Source organism: Pteropus vampyrus, unplaced genomic scaffold, assembly GCF_000151845.1.
Source record: "Pteropus vampyrus isolate Shadow unplaced genomic scaffold, Pvam_2.0 Scaffold87, whole genome shotgun sequence".
NCBI lineage: Eukaryota > Metazoa > Chordata > Mammalia > Chiroptera > Pteropodidae > Pteropus > Pteropus vampyrus.
In genome coordinates, this window is record NW_011888868.1 from 579,117 (window position 1) to 599,995 (window position 20,879).

A 20,879-nucleotide genomic window follows, 5' to 3' on the forward strand; every position below is an offset into this window, starting at 1 on the left:
AATTGCTCCCTCCCTCCCCTGGCCCTCCACTTAGCTATCATATTAATGTTAACTGTATTCCTTCTGCCGTGCTCCCTGTGCCCAACTATCAACTTCTAATTTGTACTTCTTTAACTCTTCACCCCATTCTCCCAGCCTCCTAACCACCCCCTCCCCTCTGTCCATCACCAAACTGTCCACTATATTTCTGAGCCTATTTTTGATTAGTTTATAAGTGAAATCATATGGTATTTATCTTTCTCTGACTTATTTCACTCAGCACAATAACCTCTAGGTCCATCCATGTCATTGCAAATGGTAGGATTTCATTTTTTTTAATGGCTGAGTAATATTCCATTATATATGTAAACCATAACTTCTTTATCCAGTTGTCTGTTGATGGGCATTTAGGCTGCTTCCATATCTTGGCTATTGTAAATTGTGCTGCCATGAATATTGGAGTGCATAGATCTTTACGAATTATTGTTTTGGCTTTCTTTGGATAAATACCCAGAAGTGCAACTGCTGGGTCAAAAGGTATATCCATTTTTAACTTTTTGAGGAACCTCCATACTGTTTTCCAAAATGGCTGTACTAATTTGCAATCCAACAATGTAATACATTATTTATGCATGTTTTTTAATTGTGGTAACATATACATATATCATTGTAATCAATTAATTTGTTAGTATACCATTTAGTAACATTGAATTCATTCAAGATGTTGTATAATCATTACTACTATTATATTTTGGGCAAAACTTTCTCATCTTTCCCAACTAAAACTCTGAAATCATTAAATAATAACTCCCCACCCCTGTCAGCCCTGGTAACCTCTATTTTACTTTCTGTCTCTATGAATGTGACTATTCTAGATACCTCATATAAATGGAAGCATACAGTGTTTGTCATTCTATGTCTGGCTTATTTATTTCACACTTAGCATAATATTTTCAAGTTCCATTCATGTCGTAATGCATGTCAGTATTACATTCCTTTTTATGGCTGAGTTAATATTCCATTGCATGTACATATCCCCACCCCTTTTTGTTAAATTCCAATTTATCTATTGATGGACACTGGGTTGTTTCCACCTTTTGGTTATCAATAATGCTCCTATGAACACTAGTATAGAAATATGTGTTCAAGTCCTTTCTTTCAATTTTTTTGGATATATATTTAGTGGAATTGCTGGAATGCATTTGGTTAACACTCTCTGCAAAAAGACTGTATATTAACATGATCATTAACAGGTAAAAAATATATATATGTGTGTGTGTGCAGATATATATAATATATGCACAGATATGAACAAAATAAGACTTAATAGTTTTCTCTCAGTGAATGATAATTTATAGATGATTTTAATTTGTTTCTTTTTGTAACTTCTAAAAGAAAACATATGCTATTATTATTACAATGAAAAATATACATATAAAGGGAGAGTTTTAAAAACTAAGGACACTTAAAAATAAAGCTGAACTATCTTAATTCTAATCACTCTTAACAAAAAAGAAAAAGGAAGAAAATCTTATTTTTTAAACTTTGTATTTTACCCCAGTCTTTGTCTACATACACATTTTATAGTGGGAATCACAGTGCACATATTATCATATATTTTGCTTTCCTTGTAACATAAGAATGTACCATGTAAATAAAGCTTTTATAACCATGTTTAATCGCACCACTATTTCTGCTTGTGTTTTAATAAGATTTACTCAACTATCCCCCTTCTACCGATTTTTTTAAACATTTTTGGTTTTTGTCATTATAGATAATGCTAAACTACTTTGTGTAAATAATCTTTCTTTACTTTTGCTGAGTTTGTTATTTAGCATAGATTGCCAAAAGTTAAATTATTAAAGGAAATGAAACTTAAAATTGCTTTTGCTAAGTATAATTTTACTAAGCTCCAAAATGACTATCAATTTCCTGTGCCACCAATATTACATTAGCTCCTCATATCCTTTCTAGCATTAAGTGCTATGATTTCTACTCGAAACAAAGCAACACCATTTAGAAGTAAAATGGAACCTTGAATATAGGTCCTGTTATACTTTTACAATTATTCCTAAGGATGTACTTTTGCCCACATTTAATGTTTTTGCCTCTGCTTCTGTGAACCATCTTCCCACTGGATCCGATGTTCATCCTTACGGACTCCTGTCTCATTAGACTGGGTCTATTTGTCAAGCTGAAGAAGAGATAGATATACTGGCTCGCGAGGCTCACATTTAACAAAGTTTCATATTTACCTCAGCTCTAAGCTAAAAATTTGGTAATTAGATGCCAAAATGTTGTTTTAAACCTCCTCAACTCTTCAATTTTCACTTCCCCTCTTCTTATCGTTCCACCTCTCAAGGCCACACCCTCTAGCAGAAACAGCACCATTTCTGAAACATTATATCTGAACTCCTCTATTCTCTGTCTAGGCTTGCAGCTCTTACATCCCATTCCTTCCACCATTCCCATCCCTTGATAATGCTGAGGCTTCTTGTTCCTTGCTCTCTTTACTTTCTCCCTATCAAGCTCCATTCCTTTCAACCTTCATCACAGTATTTTTATGTTTTGAAGAATTAGAAACACTTAAATGTTCCAAAATAGGGGACTGAGGATATGAGTATGGTATATCCACACGATGAATTATCATCCATCCATAAAAATTCACATAGAAAAATACTGACGGGAAAGTATTCACATCATATGCTAAACAGGATATACATTATGTCACTTTTATAAAAAACAAAAAACAAAAACTCTACATACACCCCAAAACATATCAATATATATACATAAAAGAATAGAAAACTACAATGAAATGTTAATGCGTATCTCTAGAGATGGTGATTTCTTTCCTTCTGCATTATCAAACTATCACATGTTGGCTATATATTACACTTACAATCGGGAAAAGTAATACCTCAGGCATCCGCTTCCTCCTAGGGGCTGCACTGCTCCTGGCAGGACTTCTCTTTCCCTGATCACTGTCCCCCTACCTTCTGCTCCCCAGTTGCTATAGAAACCTTTTCCACTCTACTCACCACAGCCAAGCGCCAGGCCCACAGAAAGTGAGAGCTACCAGTGGGAACACCCTCCATCTTCCTGCCCCCAAACAAAACCTGCTCACCCTCCCTTCTGGCTGAGGCCAATCCCTTCACCAGTGCCCAAACCTCATCCCCCTTCCCATGTCCTGAAGGACTCGTGTCCACCAATCATCCACTCTAACATTCTTCTCTAAATTGGCCCCATCAGCCCTCAAACAGGTCAGTTCTCTCATATGTGAAAAGCCCCTGAATGACCCCCCCACAACGCTCCCCAGTCTGTTATGCAAGTCACTCCTCAACCCACTGTGATCTGTTTTCCACTTTCACCTCTCCTCTGAACTGTGCTCACAAAATCCAATGGACTCCTGGAAGAAACTAAATTTGTAAATTGTGGACTGTGACTATGTGTAAAATTTATTTAAGAAGAACATAAAAGTCCAAATGGTGGGCCCATTCTCAAAAAAAAGGTCTTGGCTCTACAGTAAAACATGGTGAAGAAATATGGGTTTTATGTATTTTAGGTTAACACAGAATTAATGTAGATAGTAAGTAAAAAAATCCAACGGAGCCTTTGTGCTCCGTGCCTGACCTGACATGGTCACGACCACAAGCAGCACGATTCCTCTGATGAGACTCTCCTTCCTGAAAGCTTCCTTCAACTTCTGCACCCGTCTCTTGGTCTCCCTCCTATCATCTTCAGCTTTCCTTCTAACTCTTTTTCTTGTCTTTTTCTTAGTGTTGGTGCTCTTTCAGATTTTGTCTTTACCATTTATCTAGTTGCTTTTACTCACTTTTCTTTAGTTACCATCAAGCAACTAGGCAATGCCTCTCAAATCTCTACCTCTAGCCTCCACTCTAGACTAGTATATCCAAAAGCCTACTAGATGTGTTTGCTTGGATAGCCCACCAATCCTGCAAATCACACATATTCAAAACTAAATTCATTATGTTCTAAGAAGGTTAACACGCATGTATGTCCTCCTATGGTACTCTCTCACTGAACTGCACCAGCACCTACTCAATAGTCCTAAGCAGAGACTTAGGACACTTCTAATTCTGTTTATTCCCTGCCCAACCCAACTTCCTTGGAATAATCCTCTGAGTGACAGAAGTCTTTCTAAAATATAAGTGTGGCCATGCCATTTCCCTGGTTAAAAATCCTTTGAAGCCTCTCCGGTGTCCCTAGGGTGAAGTCAAGATATTGGCTGGAAATTCCTGTTGTGTGAGCCCTTCATGAGCCAACCTCTGCAGCCTCTTCTCCAAACCTTCCCAAAACATCACAAGCCCACTCTCTCCACTTCAGCAACCCCCTGTAGGAAATCATACCATGGACACTCCCATCTCTCCACCTTCTCACAGGTACCCCTCCTCTGACTACAACCCTCATGCTTCTGCTCAGAGGGTGAGAAATCATTTCTTTTGCAGATCCTTCCTGAGCAGCAAAACGGCCCCACGGGTCTCGGTGCTGATCCCCAATCACTCCCACTGCACCACACTCTCCTGCTTACCTGCCTGACTCTGCAGGAGTCTAGAGCTCCCAGAGAGCCACACTGGTATCTGGTTCAGGCTTACTACCTTTATCACATCATAGGAACAAAAATATGTCCAGAATGAATGAAAGCAAACTGAGAAAAAAGGTATTTAGCATTCTTTGCAAAGATAGCAAAGGTCACTTGCAATTGCATTGTGTCTCCAAAACACTGCTTTCCACCACAGGCTAAAATAATGGTGAAGCTCAGTGATCATGGTGGCCGGTGTTCAGAAGAATTGGTGATTATTACCTAATTGATATACAGTACTCTATTAGCCTGGGGATACTTACAATATCACAGTCCTTTTTGCCATCTCGTTTAATTGGTTCATTCAGATCCTCTTGGCTTCGAAAACTAAACTTCTCAATGGCTTCTGTAACTCCACGCAAAGAACTATAGATTTCTTCAGAGTTCAAGTTTTCTGTATCATAGTCCAGCATGCTAAAGATCAAAAATATTTTCTTTCTTAAGTTGAGGCATATGCATAAAATCGAGGTATGGGCATAAATTACTTCCAATAATATACAAAGTTAGATATAATTAGAGTCTGATTTCTTTAGGTGATTTGGAACAGAAGAGAGACATCTTTTATTAGAGCACCACCACGGGACAATTACACATCTTCCTTGACAAATCTGGTCCAAAACACATTACATTAGCACTCAATGAGAACCAGTGGGAAACAATAACCACGAGAATGCAAGAACTCAAAGAGTGACAACCGGTGACTGAATGCACAAGGTAATGAAAGTGGAAAAATAACTTTCATATCTTGAAGATGGAAAAAAAGTACTTTGGTTGTTACTGGTCTCAAATGTACAAACTTAAACTAAGAGGAAGGGCACTTCAAAATAAAGCTAGTATTACAAATTTCAAAGGAGCAAAGCAAATCACCCCAAGACTGGGTTATGTTCACCAGTATCAGAAGCTTGTAAATAAAATCCTGTGTTAAAAAACTAAAAAAACCAACCCTATTACTCAGTCGGGTCCACCTTACCGATGGGCTCCTGAGAGTCTAACTCTCATGTCATCTACCCCAGAAACTTGTTGGGAATGTCAAACTCTTCTAGGTGCCTATACTTGGAGCTTTATAATAAAAGCAGGTCTTATAAAGATGAGTCACTTTCCTAGCTGGATGTTTAAAGGTGCTTCAAAAAGCAAGATATATTTGTCTCTTACAGAAAAATAATGTCAACTGCTGTCCTTTTAGCATAGTAAAATGTGAAATAAAACAAAAATCCTAACTAGCCTTTTGGTATAATGCAGTGTGTCAACAAGCGGCCTTTAGATGTCTGGAAAAGGTAATGAAACAGACAAGACCCCTCACTAAGAATATCAAAGAAAAGCACGGATAGATACATGAATATAAAGAAAGCAAAACATGGAGGAACAGTCAACAAGGGCAAGTCAAAACTACAACTTAGTTTAGATGTCACTTGTTTTAAGGAAGTATTCATGAAGAGATCAGATAAGTTGGTCAAATTTAATTTGCAGAAAGTCTTGAGCTATACTGAGGATTGTTAGGAATGAAGAATCCTTGGCTGTGTATATAAGTAAGCATTCAATATTACTAAGGACTAAAGAAAGGAAATTTTTTTCTGTTCTCCTAAGGAGAAATAACTGAAATTAAGGACCCACTGGCAGGAGCCCTTCCTAAGGACAACACAATCATCCCTGCACATTGTCAATAGAGGTTAAGTTTGCAATCACTTAAAAATAAATAACATTTACTAAGCCTTCTCCCCACCTTCTGTTTTTTAAAAGGTTTTGGCAGATGAGAAAGACAAGATTTGGACAGTTGTCACTTGGAGCAGCCAGTATGGCGTGAGATAGCAATGATCCAAGTGTTTTCTAAGGCTGGTTAGGTTCTGCTAGAGCACACAATCTAAACTCACTCTTAGAGATGGAAACTATTTGCCTAAAATTGCAAAACTGGCCCAGATAGAAATCATTTTCTTTTCTGATGAAAGAAAATACACACCCCAATTGTACTTGGACTGTTCACAAAAATACACGCCAACTCAAAGATTGGCTCTGGCATCAAACAAAAAGAAATGTGAACTTGAACACGTTTACAGTGAAAATTCCATGTGTATACTGTCAGGAGGTGGAATAAAAAACTTGAACAGAATTCAAGATTTCAAGCCCTTCTGAGTTCAGAAGGTTATCTGTCTGTCTATGAGGGAGCATCTCTTTAATGTGAAGAAGCATGACTGAGGAGCACAGGGGCTCCCTGCCCCCCACCACTTTCTAGACCACCACAATACCAGGTATATAGGAACAAAAGCATTTATACATCTGGCCAGTACACTATTTTTTTTTTTTTATATGTGAAGACTAAGTATGACTCAAACAAAAAATATGTATACAAGATGTAAAAAGATGCCTTAAAATACTTGGAATCACAAAAACCAAAAATAATAATAGCACAGCCCATGCAAAAATAAAAACAAAAACAAAAAAATACAAAAGAATGACGGGATGGACAAGAGGAAGTCTGGCGGAACGTTCAGCTTTTTAAGGGATGTCACAATATTATTTTTCACGTGTCGCTTCAGATAATGTTAGCTTTCAGATAATTCATCTCATTTTTCTCAGCATGAACTTTCTTAAAACATTTCATTTCGGGTCACATAACTTTAGCATATAGTAGCCTCTTTTTAAAATAGGAAAATAAAGGATTCTGCCAGTTAATGTTCCTCCTCTTACTTCAATTAAAAAACCAACTCAGACTTCCAATTTAGAAGTATGTGTGCATAACCAGGTACAGGCTGTGGTGACACTTCTTTTAGACTCACTAGCTTGAGGTCTGAATTATCTCCTTGGTATGAAGCGAAAACCGTGAGCTCCAGGTGAGAGAGATCATTGTTTTCCTCTAACAGGAAACCGTGATACTTTGCTATTTTATGCTTTGGCTTGATTTGTCTTTTTTCAAATCAACAGTCCTTTTTTTCAAATCTACGAGTCCTCATTTCATTGAGAAAAAGGAAATTCTCATGAATGCTGTCATTGGGGAATCGTAGACATTGTGGTCCCAACGAGCCGCACAATAAGGAAGCAGCAAGAGAAATGCAGCAGCTTTGCTTAGAAGAGATCCCAGTCTGTCACCTGCCCCACACTGTCTTGTTTCAGGTCAGAGACAACCCCAGGACACAATCCTTTAGGTTAAAGGCCAGGCTCTGGTCACCTGCAAACACCGCAATTAGACCCTAGAAAGGTTTCCTTAGGATTCTTTAGATTAGGAAAAGTTGCTCAATCGGTCAATACTCACTGACCTAAGGCCAGGCCATGTTACCCAATACTGAAGTAGAATAAAGTTATGAACTGCCCTGTTGTAAAGGATCTGTATTATGGGTGGAGAGATGCATGACGTTGGGTCTCCAAGAAAAGAGAAATTGGAGACAGGAAGTTTGCCTTCTAAGATTTTCTTGTCATCCTCTAGGGAAAAGATACTAGGGTATGGAAAAAAGGATAACTGTTCTTTATTATGAAATCAACAGGTTTTTGGCATAGAGCAAAGAGACAGACATAGATTTCCTTAGTTTTATGTAACCAATAGGTTTTCTAAATGCAAAAGTCTCTCATCTCCTCTCCCACTGGTAGTTAACAGAAGTTATAGGTGTTTATTAAGCATCAGCTGTATTTTTGGTGCATATGTGAAAGATAGTTCTGGGAACTGGATGTCCTCTGCAGGACAGTCTTGATGGCTGGATGGGAAGGCTGGCTGAAGGTGAAGCTTAGTGCCCATTAGGGCACGTAGATCAGTATACGGAGAGACAGTCATTAAGCTGGTCTTATACTTTGTGGCCTAACTTTTAAAATAAAAAATAAAAAAAAGTGTAGCAACATGCTTTATTAACATTGACGACAGCAGTGACATCTCATTGTCGGTGTGCCCTTGCCCTAACCTTGTGTATCTAGAAACAGTCATTACAAGGATTCTCTGTATACTTTAGAAGTTACTTTTAGAGCTGTAAGAGCTTCAAAAGAAAGATGTTGCTAAAACATTTAGCCGACTTGTTTACTATGTAGAGCTTCACTATGTTGAGGATACAAAAGTGGGAATGTAAATCTTCTGTATAAAAGCTATCTCTGAAGCATTCAAAAGTAAGACTTTGTTTTATTTTTACCCTCGTTCTATACCAGAGGGTACAAACTTCCCTTACACAGCACAGAGAGAACTGGTCTGGCCCTGCTCTGCTCATTTAATTACAGGCTTCTATAGAAGAGATTCTCTGGTCTTCAGACCTTTATAAAAAGCACCTAGGAGACCCTCAAACAGGTAGCTGTAGGAACATGTGGACCCCACTCTGTACTACAGATTTACCACCTGAAAGAAGCCCTACCCCTTTCTTCTAGACTCATTCACACTGTCACATTAAAGCAGGGACTTATGAGGGAACCGATAGCTCTCCTACGTGGAGGCAGGGCACCTTTACTGAATGCCCTTCTCGGGGTCTCCTTTCTGGATCCGTGTCCTGAGACTATCACCAGGTGACAGTTCATTATGAAAGAAGCCAGTCCATACAATCACTAGCAGGACTGAGAGCTACAGATGCAGTTTGGGAAAAGCAGGTGTCATCTGCCTCTTAATGGAAATGCCTTGTGCACCTAAGAAGAATGCTAAGGAAACTGTGCTCGCTGCTGCCTGCCTTGATTTCACAGCACTGCCTGAGCACCTTCTAGGGGCTGAGAACTGCACTGGGCCAAAAGGCTCATAATAACAGATGTTGATGAATTTGGTCAGTTGATGAAATGGTCATCTGTCCTTGTGACAAGGCAGGAACCGTACTCATAAGGTTTGACAAAGGTCACACACCAGCTCACACTTCTCACCAAGGCTCTCCTCCTGCTAGTCTAAGCCAAAGCAGGGACCACACTGGAGGCAGCTGAGAGGCTTTCCAAAAGACCTGAGACGACCTTGGAAATGCAATAATATTGTGACACCTCAGACAAGTTTAACAGGTAGCTTGTTACCTGGGAGAGTAAGAGCGCCTGAGAGTCTTGTGGGAGGGAGCGGTGGGAATGGAGTTAGGCTGAGAAAAGGGAGGTGGGTGTTTCGATAGCCCATCGGCACTCCAACCCCATAACCGACTGTAGTGATCAGAAGAGGAAAATCAGAAAGAGAAACAAAAAAAAGGCAAAGGGAAAGGGAGGAGACAGGTGAGAGGAAGACGCTATACTCTAAGTGTTTCAAAGTCTCCTTTTTCCTTGACAAAGTTCTAGCAAAATAAATACTTCACCATACCAAGAAAAAGAACAAATTTTGTTTTATAATTTGGTCTTCGATCAGACTGCTTTATTCCTTTCCCTCTCAATCATGCATTTACATTTTTAAATCACATGAGATTCCAAGTATAAGCATGAAGCGTGCACACGTGTGTGTGTGCGCGCGCGCGCACGCACTAAGAAGGACATTATAAGCACTCATAAAAAAATAGGAATGTTCGGTTTCAGATAATGCAATCCATTATTTTAGAAAGAACCAAAGAAGGTATTGTGAGCCTTAATTCAAATGGAACCAAAAGGACTGTAGCAGGAAGAATCAGAGAATGTGACACTCTGACCAGAGCAGTCCGCGTGCTCCGAGGCTGGGATCTGATCATATGGAGGTCAGAGGCTGCCACAGGTGATTTCCTTCTGAAAGAACACCAGCACCACCAGAGGGAGGGCACCAACCCTCAGCTGGGCAGCTCAGAGAGAGGGAAACTGAAAATCTAATTCCTTTACTTATGTCACCTAATATTAAAATTAAAATTCATCTGAGAACACGGGTATTCCTCTTCACAAATATCGCTAAGTTATCTGGACTTGCAGAAGCCCTGACAGAGTTCTAGCAACTGTTCCAATCTTAAAAAACCACTGGGAAAGGGGTGAGCTGGACTTGTTGGAAATGTGACATGCGGCCATTGGGTACAGTGTGGTATCAGAGACAGTGTTCCTACAGAGCTGCACTGCCTGCCGCTGGCATTCACTGTAGTTCTAAGAGCAGTAGGTACAAAGCTAGTCTCCATCTGAGGACAGTTATGGTCCATTTTATACGGAAAATAAAAATGTGGATATAAGAGGTCACTACAGCATAGAAGGGCCTAAGTCATACACTGAGTTGGGAGTGTGGGTAAAAGAGAAATAAAGGCGACCACCTCGGGCTGGAGCTCTGCTAACAAGGAGAGAATAAAGCAGGCACACTGCCGCGTCCCTGTGAGAGGCTAGGTCTCCCAGGTAATCCCCACTTTGATTCTATTGATAGCGTCCTCTGATGGGATGACTGTAAAATCTACCTAAAATTACCTTTTACTGCTAGGGTAAGAGAGGTTATGTAGTTAGTGCCATTCTGCTCTACAACATGTTTGCCGAGCCCCAGAGTGAGGACTGCCATACAGTTTTTTATATTAAAGGGAATGGATTTCATGCGATTTCTCAAGTTTGTTGCAACTCTGTTTTTTTATAAATCACACTGGGTAAAATAAGCTAAAATATAAATGTGTTTAATGATGAAAAACTATAGGTCATATATTTCCTTTCCAAATCTCCAGTAGTATCTGTTTACTAGCTGGGAATAGGCAGTAATTCTTCTCTCACACAGAAAGTTTAACCTGTTAGCTATGGCTTCTCTAATACTAATGGGTTTGATAAAAATGAGTTCCTCATTAATGATTTAAAAAAACAACTACCGAAACGCAGATTTCCTTCATCATTTTAGGATATTTCCTTATTGCCACTATGATCTGAGTGTAGAATTTTTGGACCAAAAAAAAAAAAAAAATACTAGTTCATTTCAGTACTCAAATTAGATTAAAAACAAATCATTGGTAATAAAGAATGAAAAGCTAGTATCATAAGGTCAAGATGACAGGTCAGATAAAATAAATGTTTCAAGAGCACTGCTCAGGAAAATAGTGGCGATTATACATGGTAGAACTCATCACCGTTTCCTTACAATGCGGTAACCTGGCCCATTCTCCTAGTTAGTGCAAGAGTTCGTTGCTTTTATAGTATTCCTGGTAGAAAGTATGCAGCCTATTTGAATATTTCCAGTGATATGATATGAGGCAGTTTTTCCTACTTCTGGACATTTTTAGTTATGAGAAAAATCATTTCTCCTATTAAATTCAAGTTGGCTATAAGGCCATCTAGCTAGTTATGCACTGACTGAAGGCATAATGTTTTTTTAAAAAAGAAAGAAATGATATAATTGCCTAAAGAAGAATTTTTTAACAAAAAAATATTTAGTCCCTTGGACTTTTTAATATTGAAAATAAATCTCTTCATTTCTTCCACTGACCTGTAACCCTAATAATAAAATTTAAAATCAGGCCAATTAAGAATGAATGGTGACCTGGAAAATAAATTAAAATTTTTAATAATTTGGGGATCCATGAGATTAATACCTAGCCAATTCTTAGCTCTGATTAATTATATTAGCAGCTCCCATCAATCTTTAACTTAGATTATCAGCACATATAAAAAAAATTTGAGTTTTACCTTTTGCTTGTTACCTGAAGAATGTGCCACCCTAATAACGAAATAACTAAAGGAAGTACGAACTGTGTTATGAAAGAAGAGATTTCCCAATTAATGTTACAAAGTATCTCACAAAAGCAACACTTTACGGAGAATACAAGTTCTCCATAAAATTCTCCCCCAACCAAGAAAGAGAACTCTATGATTTTTCTTTCAACACTGGACTGTGGTCATTTAAGACAAACTATGTACTTAGATACAGATGTTAACACTAAAAAAATTTGTTGGCTGAGCTTCAGTTATACCTGGGGAAAGTCAGACATATTTTTATTGGTTTCTGGTCTCACTTGTCGAATTAGAATAGTCTGCTGAATCATGAAAATACAGACCAAATCTGGAGACATAACATCATACTTCATTCTACTTAAATATAGTATGGGTGGGGGGAGGCTTAGAGTGATTAAATCTAAGGCAATAAACAGTAGGATACTATACTTATACAAGATATTTTGTTTAACCAAGAGAAAAATGCAAAATTGACACATCCCAAAATATTTACATGATAATCTGAGGAACTGAAGAGAAATTCAGTGGTAAAGACAGAGGAATCTGAGAGACTCCTTGTCATTTAAAAATCGAGATTTAAAGGCACTTACGTTTTGATTATCTTTCTACTAAAGAAGTAACCATTTAAGGGAAAATGGCTTACTTGCAGTATTTTCTTATAATTTTAAGATCTTGGTGTCAGCAACCCTTAAGAGCTAGCTTCTTGCTTCTTGTTGTTAATGACCCCAAAAATCTGGACTTTTGTGGACAGCACAGTATGTGTGACCCTTACAGGTTCAGGCACTGGCTGTTGCCTAAAAAGTCTGGCTTACAGGGCCATTACTCTGAGACCACAGGGGATTCCAATGCATGCCAGGGTGATGTCATGAAGGCCACCATGTAGAGACTGCCTAAGGCTCTGGCCAGATGAAGAAGTGTTAACTAAAGATCCCAAGACAAAACATTTTCTGCTTTTCAGTCACTGCCTCACACTCCTTAAGGCCACTGTTCACACGAATCTGAAAATGCTGATCTAATTTTAGTTCTCAGGTTCTTACTCCCTCCTCCAGAGCAGCATTCTGCTTTAAACATGAGCCAATGATGATAGTGACTATGCTTGGAATGGCCACTTGGTTAGAAAACTACTCCAGACTGTGTGGACATGTAATAAAGAGTTTATTTAGATGACTACATATCTTCTTCACGTGCTCCTATCACTTACAGAGTAAGTGATGAGCTTCTAAATGGTTTCTATATGATATAGAACTAAATGGAACTTTTAGTTCTAAAATCTTTAAAGCACTAGAAAGTGTTTAGAGCTAGAAGAATCTCAGAGAACATTCAGTGCAAACCACTCATCTCACTGTAGAAGTTAACTGCTCTGCCCAAGACTGACTATACAGTTAAGATCTGGGTGGAGACTGGAACCCCTAGTCTCCTAACACTCATACAACTTTTTGGTATTAAGCTTGGTCTAAAAATATAAAAACAGGCTAAACTGACATTGGGGTGCTTTAGTTTCTTCACTTCTGTTGAAAGGCATTACCTTGGAGACAGGCCCCCATGGGAACAGTTGGTGGGTGAGGTCAGGGGGCTAGTCCTGCTGCTGGTGTGTCTGGAGGGAGTCCGGCCAATTGTATTGCTTGGAGAGCCCTGGAGTAAAGGCAGAATAAGCATCATTACTCAAGGGCTAAATACAGAATATGGTCTACTTTTCCCTTGGCCTTTTAACCCACGTGTAAATAAATAGGGAGAATTTGCACAATTGGGGTCATTTTTTTTCTGAATTGGTTATGGCCAATTTTAAGTGCATGTTAAACCAAAAAACGGTTAACTGTTACATAGGCATTCCCGAATCTGAATGACCGATGCCAGTTGTGCTGGAGTAACAGACACAATTGAGCATTTGCATCTCTACAATATGAAGAAAAAATAAGTAAGTCAATAAATAAATGACTAAATGTAAAAACTGAACTGACTGAACAACCTAACTTAAGAAAAAAGGCCATATTTAAATATTAGGTTCAGTCATTCATTGTAAATACAGCAGGATCAAACATGGCCTCATGTAGACCCACAATCTCCTAAAAGGGAACAAGAAAGCTGGCTATTTTATTAGAGCAAGTTCCAGAAGGGACACGCAGAGGCCATCATCAGTACAGAGGTACCCATCGTGACCAAAGCACTTACCACACTGGTGTTACTGGAATTCTTGAGGTGGTTATGCAGGAGTTTGGTGGCACCATCCTGGAATGTTTTTGGCAAGGCACCAAGTAACATGGTAAATTCAGGAGTGTTCAGTTCAAACAGAGAAATAAGCACTATTTGTGCTGCCTAGAAAAAAAAAGACATGATTAATGTATGTAATGTACGGTAACATATCTTGGTCAAAATATTCATTAAAATTGTTTTTAAAAAACATTTTTGTATGAGTAAAATAAATAAGAGGACATCTTTGCCATAAAAAAATAAAAATAAAAATAAAAGGCATCTGTAAAAATTCTATCATCAATTACATCCCTGTTGCATTTTAAATCCCTGGGTTTGGATTTCTACAGCACATTAATAAATTCCTGTAATTTTTCTTATGTTATCTAGCACTAAGAATGAAGCTGGTAAATACATAAATAAAACAAAAATTTTTTAAGGCTTAAGATTGTTCACTCTAATAAGTCAAAATTGGAAGGGGCTCTAAGAGCATCCTGGAAAGAACACGTTTCTAAACTAGCCGTCACTGGGTTATCTTGAGAAACTGATTTTCCTTAACCCCACTCCCAATGACTGAGATACACTAGGAAAAGAGTTTAAATATGTGAAAAACTGAAAATCTCCTACATTTACAGCTATGAATTGAGGAGAGAGACAGTCTTTGGGAAGCAAAGGAGACTTACATGGTGCAAATTAAAAACTTATTCTTCTGTCTTTTAGAAAGAATTCTACTTTTCTTTATTAATTGAGACAATATACTGCAGAACTGCTTATAATCACTATAGTAGCAAGGTGGGGAAAATCAATTAGCTGAAGCAGTAGCAGTCAAATGAGACTCGAACTTCTCCCGCATGCTAAGTGCTTTCTATGGTAGTAGTGGAGTAGCCGGCATTCTGAGCTTTAAAAACGCCTGAGGAATTAGTTACAAGGGTTTTTGCTTTAGAAAAACTATGCCAAAAGAAAACTTTAGTAAATACTAACTGGCATTTCTTACAAATTTCTAAGAGTCAAAAGAAAGGAAAACACATTATGAAAATCTTTTGACTAAAAAGCATACATTTATTTTTCCAAAGACTCCAATTTTGAGGATTACAGTAATTATTATGGGAAAAAAATTATACTTTCCCCCATGATATACAATATTACAACAAACATATTTACTGAGAAATTCTTTGGCAATAAAGACCACAAAACATTTCAATGCTTTTATAATGTTAAAATTCTGGGTCCAGTTAAAACTATTTGTGCCTGAAAAAAAATCCAAAGACCCAAATGTATTTAACCAAAAAAATTATCAATATAAAATATAAGTAGGATTTTTTATAGAGTAATCAAAAATTACTTTCTCAACATGTCAAAAACATTCACTACACACAGCATTGGGCAGAAGTATCTCACTTTTTCTCTTGACCTCCAAATTATAGTCATTAGTAACCTTTCATTCAAATCAGATCACACCAGGCCAGTGTGCTTTCCTGACAGGTAAAAAACAATATGATAACTGTACTAAAATATACATTTCTACATTCCATTATTGAAACATTCTTAATAAATCATTATATGGAGGAATCTATTTCCCCAATTTAACATACTAATAATAAACATGGTTTAAATATTTGTATAAGAGCAAATTTCAAAAATCATGCAAAGTAAACTGTGCATTTAAAAAAAACATTTTATTAGATGTTAGAAAAAAATGCATGCAGAAGAAAACTGTACTTCGAAGAGAAAGAAAGAAGCAGACTTGAGTTTTAGCAGACGCAAGCAATCAATGTTGCCAGTTTAATAAGTAAGTTTAGGGACTTATTCTTTTGTTGACTGAAAATGACCTGAAAATTATAAAACGTATTATATTTAAACAGCATATTCTTATTTGAAATGTGCCACTGTCTTTACTAAAACACTCTATTTCTTCCCAAAGTGACAAGATATCTAATACCACAAACTTACTTGAGGTTTTTCACAAAGCAAATTATAAAATCAGTGGGATCTTTTAGGAACAGGAAGACTGCAAGATGATAAGCCTTGAAACTGCTAATTCACAGTGGCTACTTAACCTTAGTGACTTTTAGTCATGTGGGAAAAGAAATCCTAAAGCTGAATTTGGTAAAAAATCAAATAGAAAGACAGGGGACTTTGAAAATATAACTGGTCGGACAGATGATATGTGTGATTTATACATATAAATGATTTATTTTTACATGTTCTGAAATATAAAATGAATATGATTTTATTCAGTTTTCAAAATCACCCTCTGGCTTAAAGCTGTTTTTAAATTAAAATCTTTTTCTAATGAGAATCAAGCTTCAGAAATGGATAAAAAGTTATCATTTAAATATATTATTTTTAAAAGAGTTTACATCGAAATTTTAAAAGGAATGAGAATAATGGTCCTAAGATTTTATCTAAAACCCTCTGTGTCAGTGAGCAATCAAATACTAGAATTCCAAGAAGAGAACTGGGTTATATTTATCACAACCATCAATACGCTCTCATTAAAGGAATAATTCCAATTATGGGGATAAGTTGGAGAGATTCATTTTTAAAAGCCTGGGGCATAACTCATGTTCAATAATGAATCAAGCAGAGTATGTCACTGTTCTTGTCCCATCTTTCTTTGAACTCTTGCCTTACACCAAAGGCACACTAGCCAAACGAAAAAACTCAAGAGTGCTGCTTTTCTTAATGGACAACTAGTGCAATTTATTTTAAAAATCAAATAACAACTTAAAAGAGAATGATTCCCACTCACACCACCACAGAAAAATTTGGGGGAGTGATTGTAAAGAGTTCTTCGAATATCACTGCTTACTGTTTGAAAAGAACTCCTGGGGTTATCAATAGCCTTGAATGCTGTGTACCTTACAGCAGAAAAGAATTCTTCCAAACAGGAGGTAACAAATCTTTCACAAATGCTTCACTGCTGGTATTAATCAGAGAAAACTTAAAATTTGGGAAGAATAAGAGTGTTCTAATCTATTAAGCAATTATTACCATTCTCTTCAGATTGTCATTAAAATTGCTTCAGAAAATCACTAAAGAGAAGGTAACTCAAAACCTTGCTTATTTAGTGTCTGTTCTTTACTGTTCCATTAAAATATGGTGGAAGTCTGTCTGTCTACGGCCATGCCACCCTGCCTGATCTCGTCTGATCTCGGAAGCTAAGCAGGGTCGGGCCTGGTTAGTACTTGGATGGGAGACCACCTAGGAAGACCAGGTGCTATAGGCGTTTTTAAAAAAAAAAAAAATTAATATATATATAGAGAGAGAGAGAGAGAGAGAGAGAGAGAGAGAGAGAGAGTAAAGGTTTGCACTCAACATGGCTATTTCTTTAGGAAGGAAGTTAATCATAAAACACACCAAAACATGAACATTTACACAGCCACACACATATACGCACATACGATGACACAAATTTATATTAATTTTAAGTTTCTTCAAAATCTTCTCAGTGTCTTCACAAGGGTAACCAGTATTAATAATCTAAAATGCAAACAGCGAAGTACCTTTTTTCGAATTAGTACACAATTTTAAATCTACCTGTTTACAATTTTCTTCCAAGTTTCCTTCTCCGAGCCCAGAGCAGGTCGAAGCTGACCTAGTGGGGCAGTCCTCACCTACTCGACTACGCTGAGGCGGGGACTGGCGAACAGGAAAGCGGGCACGATTTAAGCAGAGAGAAGAAGCAGGTGCTTAAACCACGGTTATACGTAAGCTGAAAAAGTATCTGGCTTATTTTATAAAAACCGTCTACATATATATAACCTGAAAGCTAAGAATAGTAAGAATAATAACAATAACTACCAGTTTTAGACCTCGACCATTTGCTAGGTCCTTAATAATAGTAATAATTCATCCTACAAGTTTTAGTATTCCTGCTCTAAGTAATGAAATGGAAGATCAGAGGTCAAAATGAGGCCTGAAAGAGGCAGTCTTCGTTAAGCTGAGATTCAAATTTTATCTGATGGTAAAACCCTTTCAGTAGGCCATGCTACCTATCTATAACTAGAGATTTAAAATTTTTTCAGTCTCTGAAATTTTAATTTTTAAAGGCTATTTATATACTTTTCCTGCTCCAGACAACAGCATCTTTCTACCTTCTAGGTTTCTTTGCCATGCCTTCATTTCCCACATTTCTCAAAACATTTAGGGGCTAAATTTTATCTAACAAATTAGACACTAAACGTTAGAGAATTGCCTATGATAAGGAAACACGCTGGGATTCTGAATGCTAAAATATAAACATATCACTCAAAATTTTATTGTCATTAACACATTCACTTTGATTAATGGAAAAAATCTTCCTAATGCTGGAAAAAATTTGGTTTTCAATTTGTTTCAACAGCAGCAGCAGCAAAACCAAAATAACCCTCAAACAATAATAGCAGGAGCGACAACAGCAAATTAATATTTAGTTATGTTTTTATATTCTTTATTATAATTAATCCTTCCAATAAGGCCTAAAGCAAGTATTAGCATTCCCATTTTATGAATAAAAAAACAAGAATTCAGAGCTTATATGACTTGCTCAGACCACTAACAAGCGGCAGAGGCAGAAGTCAAATGGAGGTCAAATTCTAGAATCCACTTTCTACTGTTAATATATTATATTATCAACACAAGCAGAGTACATTAAGAAAGGTCTAGTATACTCCTGTATGGCTTGATCGACACTAGTCAGGACTCCCACACTTAAACAATGGTTTCCCTGGGAATATTGCAGACCACTTTAAGTCTGGGTGGGGCTTTCCCAAAGAATCCCAATCAGTCTCAGCCTGATAAGCACACTGGTGACTGGCATGTGTTCTGGTTTCTGTTGCACTTCTTCTCTCCTTTTCAAAACATCTTAGATTTGTAAAGACCTCTCGCCAATATGAAACACCTCAAAACACTAAGATAAAATGGAAACAAAATATTAAAAATATTGTTAAAGCAAAAAAATCAGAGCTGTATCAGCTTAGAATGTTTCCGAAGTGCTTTCCTAAATATGGCCTTACAGATAAGGAGAATGAATTACATGGACTGCAAACTCCCCAAGTACTGTTTGCATAAAATTAATATTCTCCAAGGATGGGGTCAATATGAAAGTTTAATGCACAGATTTCAGACTCTTCTAATACTTAGAATATAACTTTGCTCTACTTTTAAGGAATTAAAGGACAACAACAGGAGAACCTGGTCTGTGATCACAAAGGGCTCTTAAATCACAAAGACTTCCCTAGCACTTGCTACAGCTTTTAATAACTCTGCAAATGATAAAGGAGGCAAAACACACATTTTAAGAGACAGGTAAGAGTATCTATCTTCAGCGCATTAAATAATCCAGACAAAAATGGCCCACTTTGGTTTTTTTTACTGCTTTAAAATAATGATAACAATTTTAGGTCTTAGAGCACAGTAACATATACATCACAATTTCCATATATTTTAATTTATTTAGGTACTACATTCATTAGACAATTGTTCAAATACATCTCAAATTCTTAGGTAAAGCAGTTGCATGACTTACAACGGCATCTATATTTATATGAAAGTACAATGGATGGTACGTCAAAACAGAGCATTTAAGTAACAATGAATCTATCTCCAGGAAGGATTAATTTGTAATGCCCTAATGTACAGTTTGTGGATAAGTAATCATGGGGCAAAAGAACACATATTTGAATACTGTGCCTTAATACACCAATTTGAATCAAATCACAAAGCTTTACTAGCCAGTGTTGGTGTGTACAACTAAAAGCCGAACAATCTAGAGCCACAGACATCATAGATGGGGGGAAAAAAAAATCTAGAGGGTTCTCAGAAAGTGAAGATGCATCTGCTAAATTTAATTTCATCACAATTTGGCACAGTTAGGTAAAAAAAACCTCCCTATTTAAGTAAGAGCTATGCCAATCCACTGAAAGACCAAGATTTCTGCCAATCCAGAGAGACCAAAGCCTTGGCAGGCAAAACACTTAGAAGGCCCGAGATTCTCATCTCCTGCTGCAGAAGCTCTGCACAATCCCCTCTCCTAGAGTGTGTGGGACTCATGAATATGATGGAACATCACACCATTAACTGTTATATGGCAGAAGGGATTTGCAGATGCAAATGAAATCAGCTGTTTATCATACTGAGGATCTCTTGGATATGCTGAGCTGCTTCCCTCTTGCTGTTTTCAGGATTCTTTCTCTCTTTGTCCTCGACTTTCAATAGTTTGATTATGATGTAACTAAGTATGGAGCTTTTTTCAAATCCTACTTTGGAGCTTGTTAAGCTGCTTAGATGTGTAGATTAATGTGTTGTAGTTTTTTTCCATCAAATTTGGAAAGTTTTTTAACATTATTTCTTCAAATGTTCTCCTGCTGGCTTTGAAGAAGCAAACTGCCATGTTGTGGTGAGGATCACGTGACAGGAGATGACAGGTAGCTTCTATGAGCTGAGAACACCCCCTGCTGACAGTCGGCAAGAAAGCAGGCATCCCAGCCCTATACATCTGTAAGAAACTGGATTTGGCCAAGAACCAGTGAACTGGAAAAGGGGCTCCTGCCTCAGAGGAGATTGAGGACCCAGACAAAACTGTGACTTCAGTCTGGTAAGACCACGAGCGGAGGACCCAGAGAAC

General features: G+C 37.4%; 1 protein-coding gene and 1 pseudogene across 7 annotated transcripts in view; one reads left to right on the plus strand and one right to left on the minus strand.

The window, feature by feature from the left end:
* The window catches only part of CLASP1 (cytoplasmic linker associated protein 1), a 246,389-nt gene that overhangs the window by 28,769 nt on the left and 196,741 nt on the right, over window positions 1–20,879 (minus strand). For all 7 annotated transcript variants that reach the window (XM_011363638.2, XM_011363642.2, XM_011363639.2 and 4 more), the window contains 3 exons: window positions 14,255–14,398; window positions 13,611–13,717; window positions 4,846–4,996 (listed from right to left, as the gene is read on the minus strand). In XM_011363638.2, coding sequence (XP_011361940.1) covers window positions 4,846–4,996; window positions 13,611–13,717; window positions 14,255–14,398 — 402 coding nt within the window. The remainder of the gene's footprint in view (window positions 1–4,845; window positions 4,997–13,610; window positions 13,718–14,254; window positions 14,399–20,879) is intronic.
* Window positions 17,389–17,501, plus strand: LOC111742170 (annotated as a pseudogene).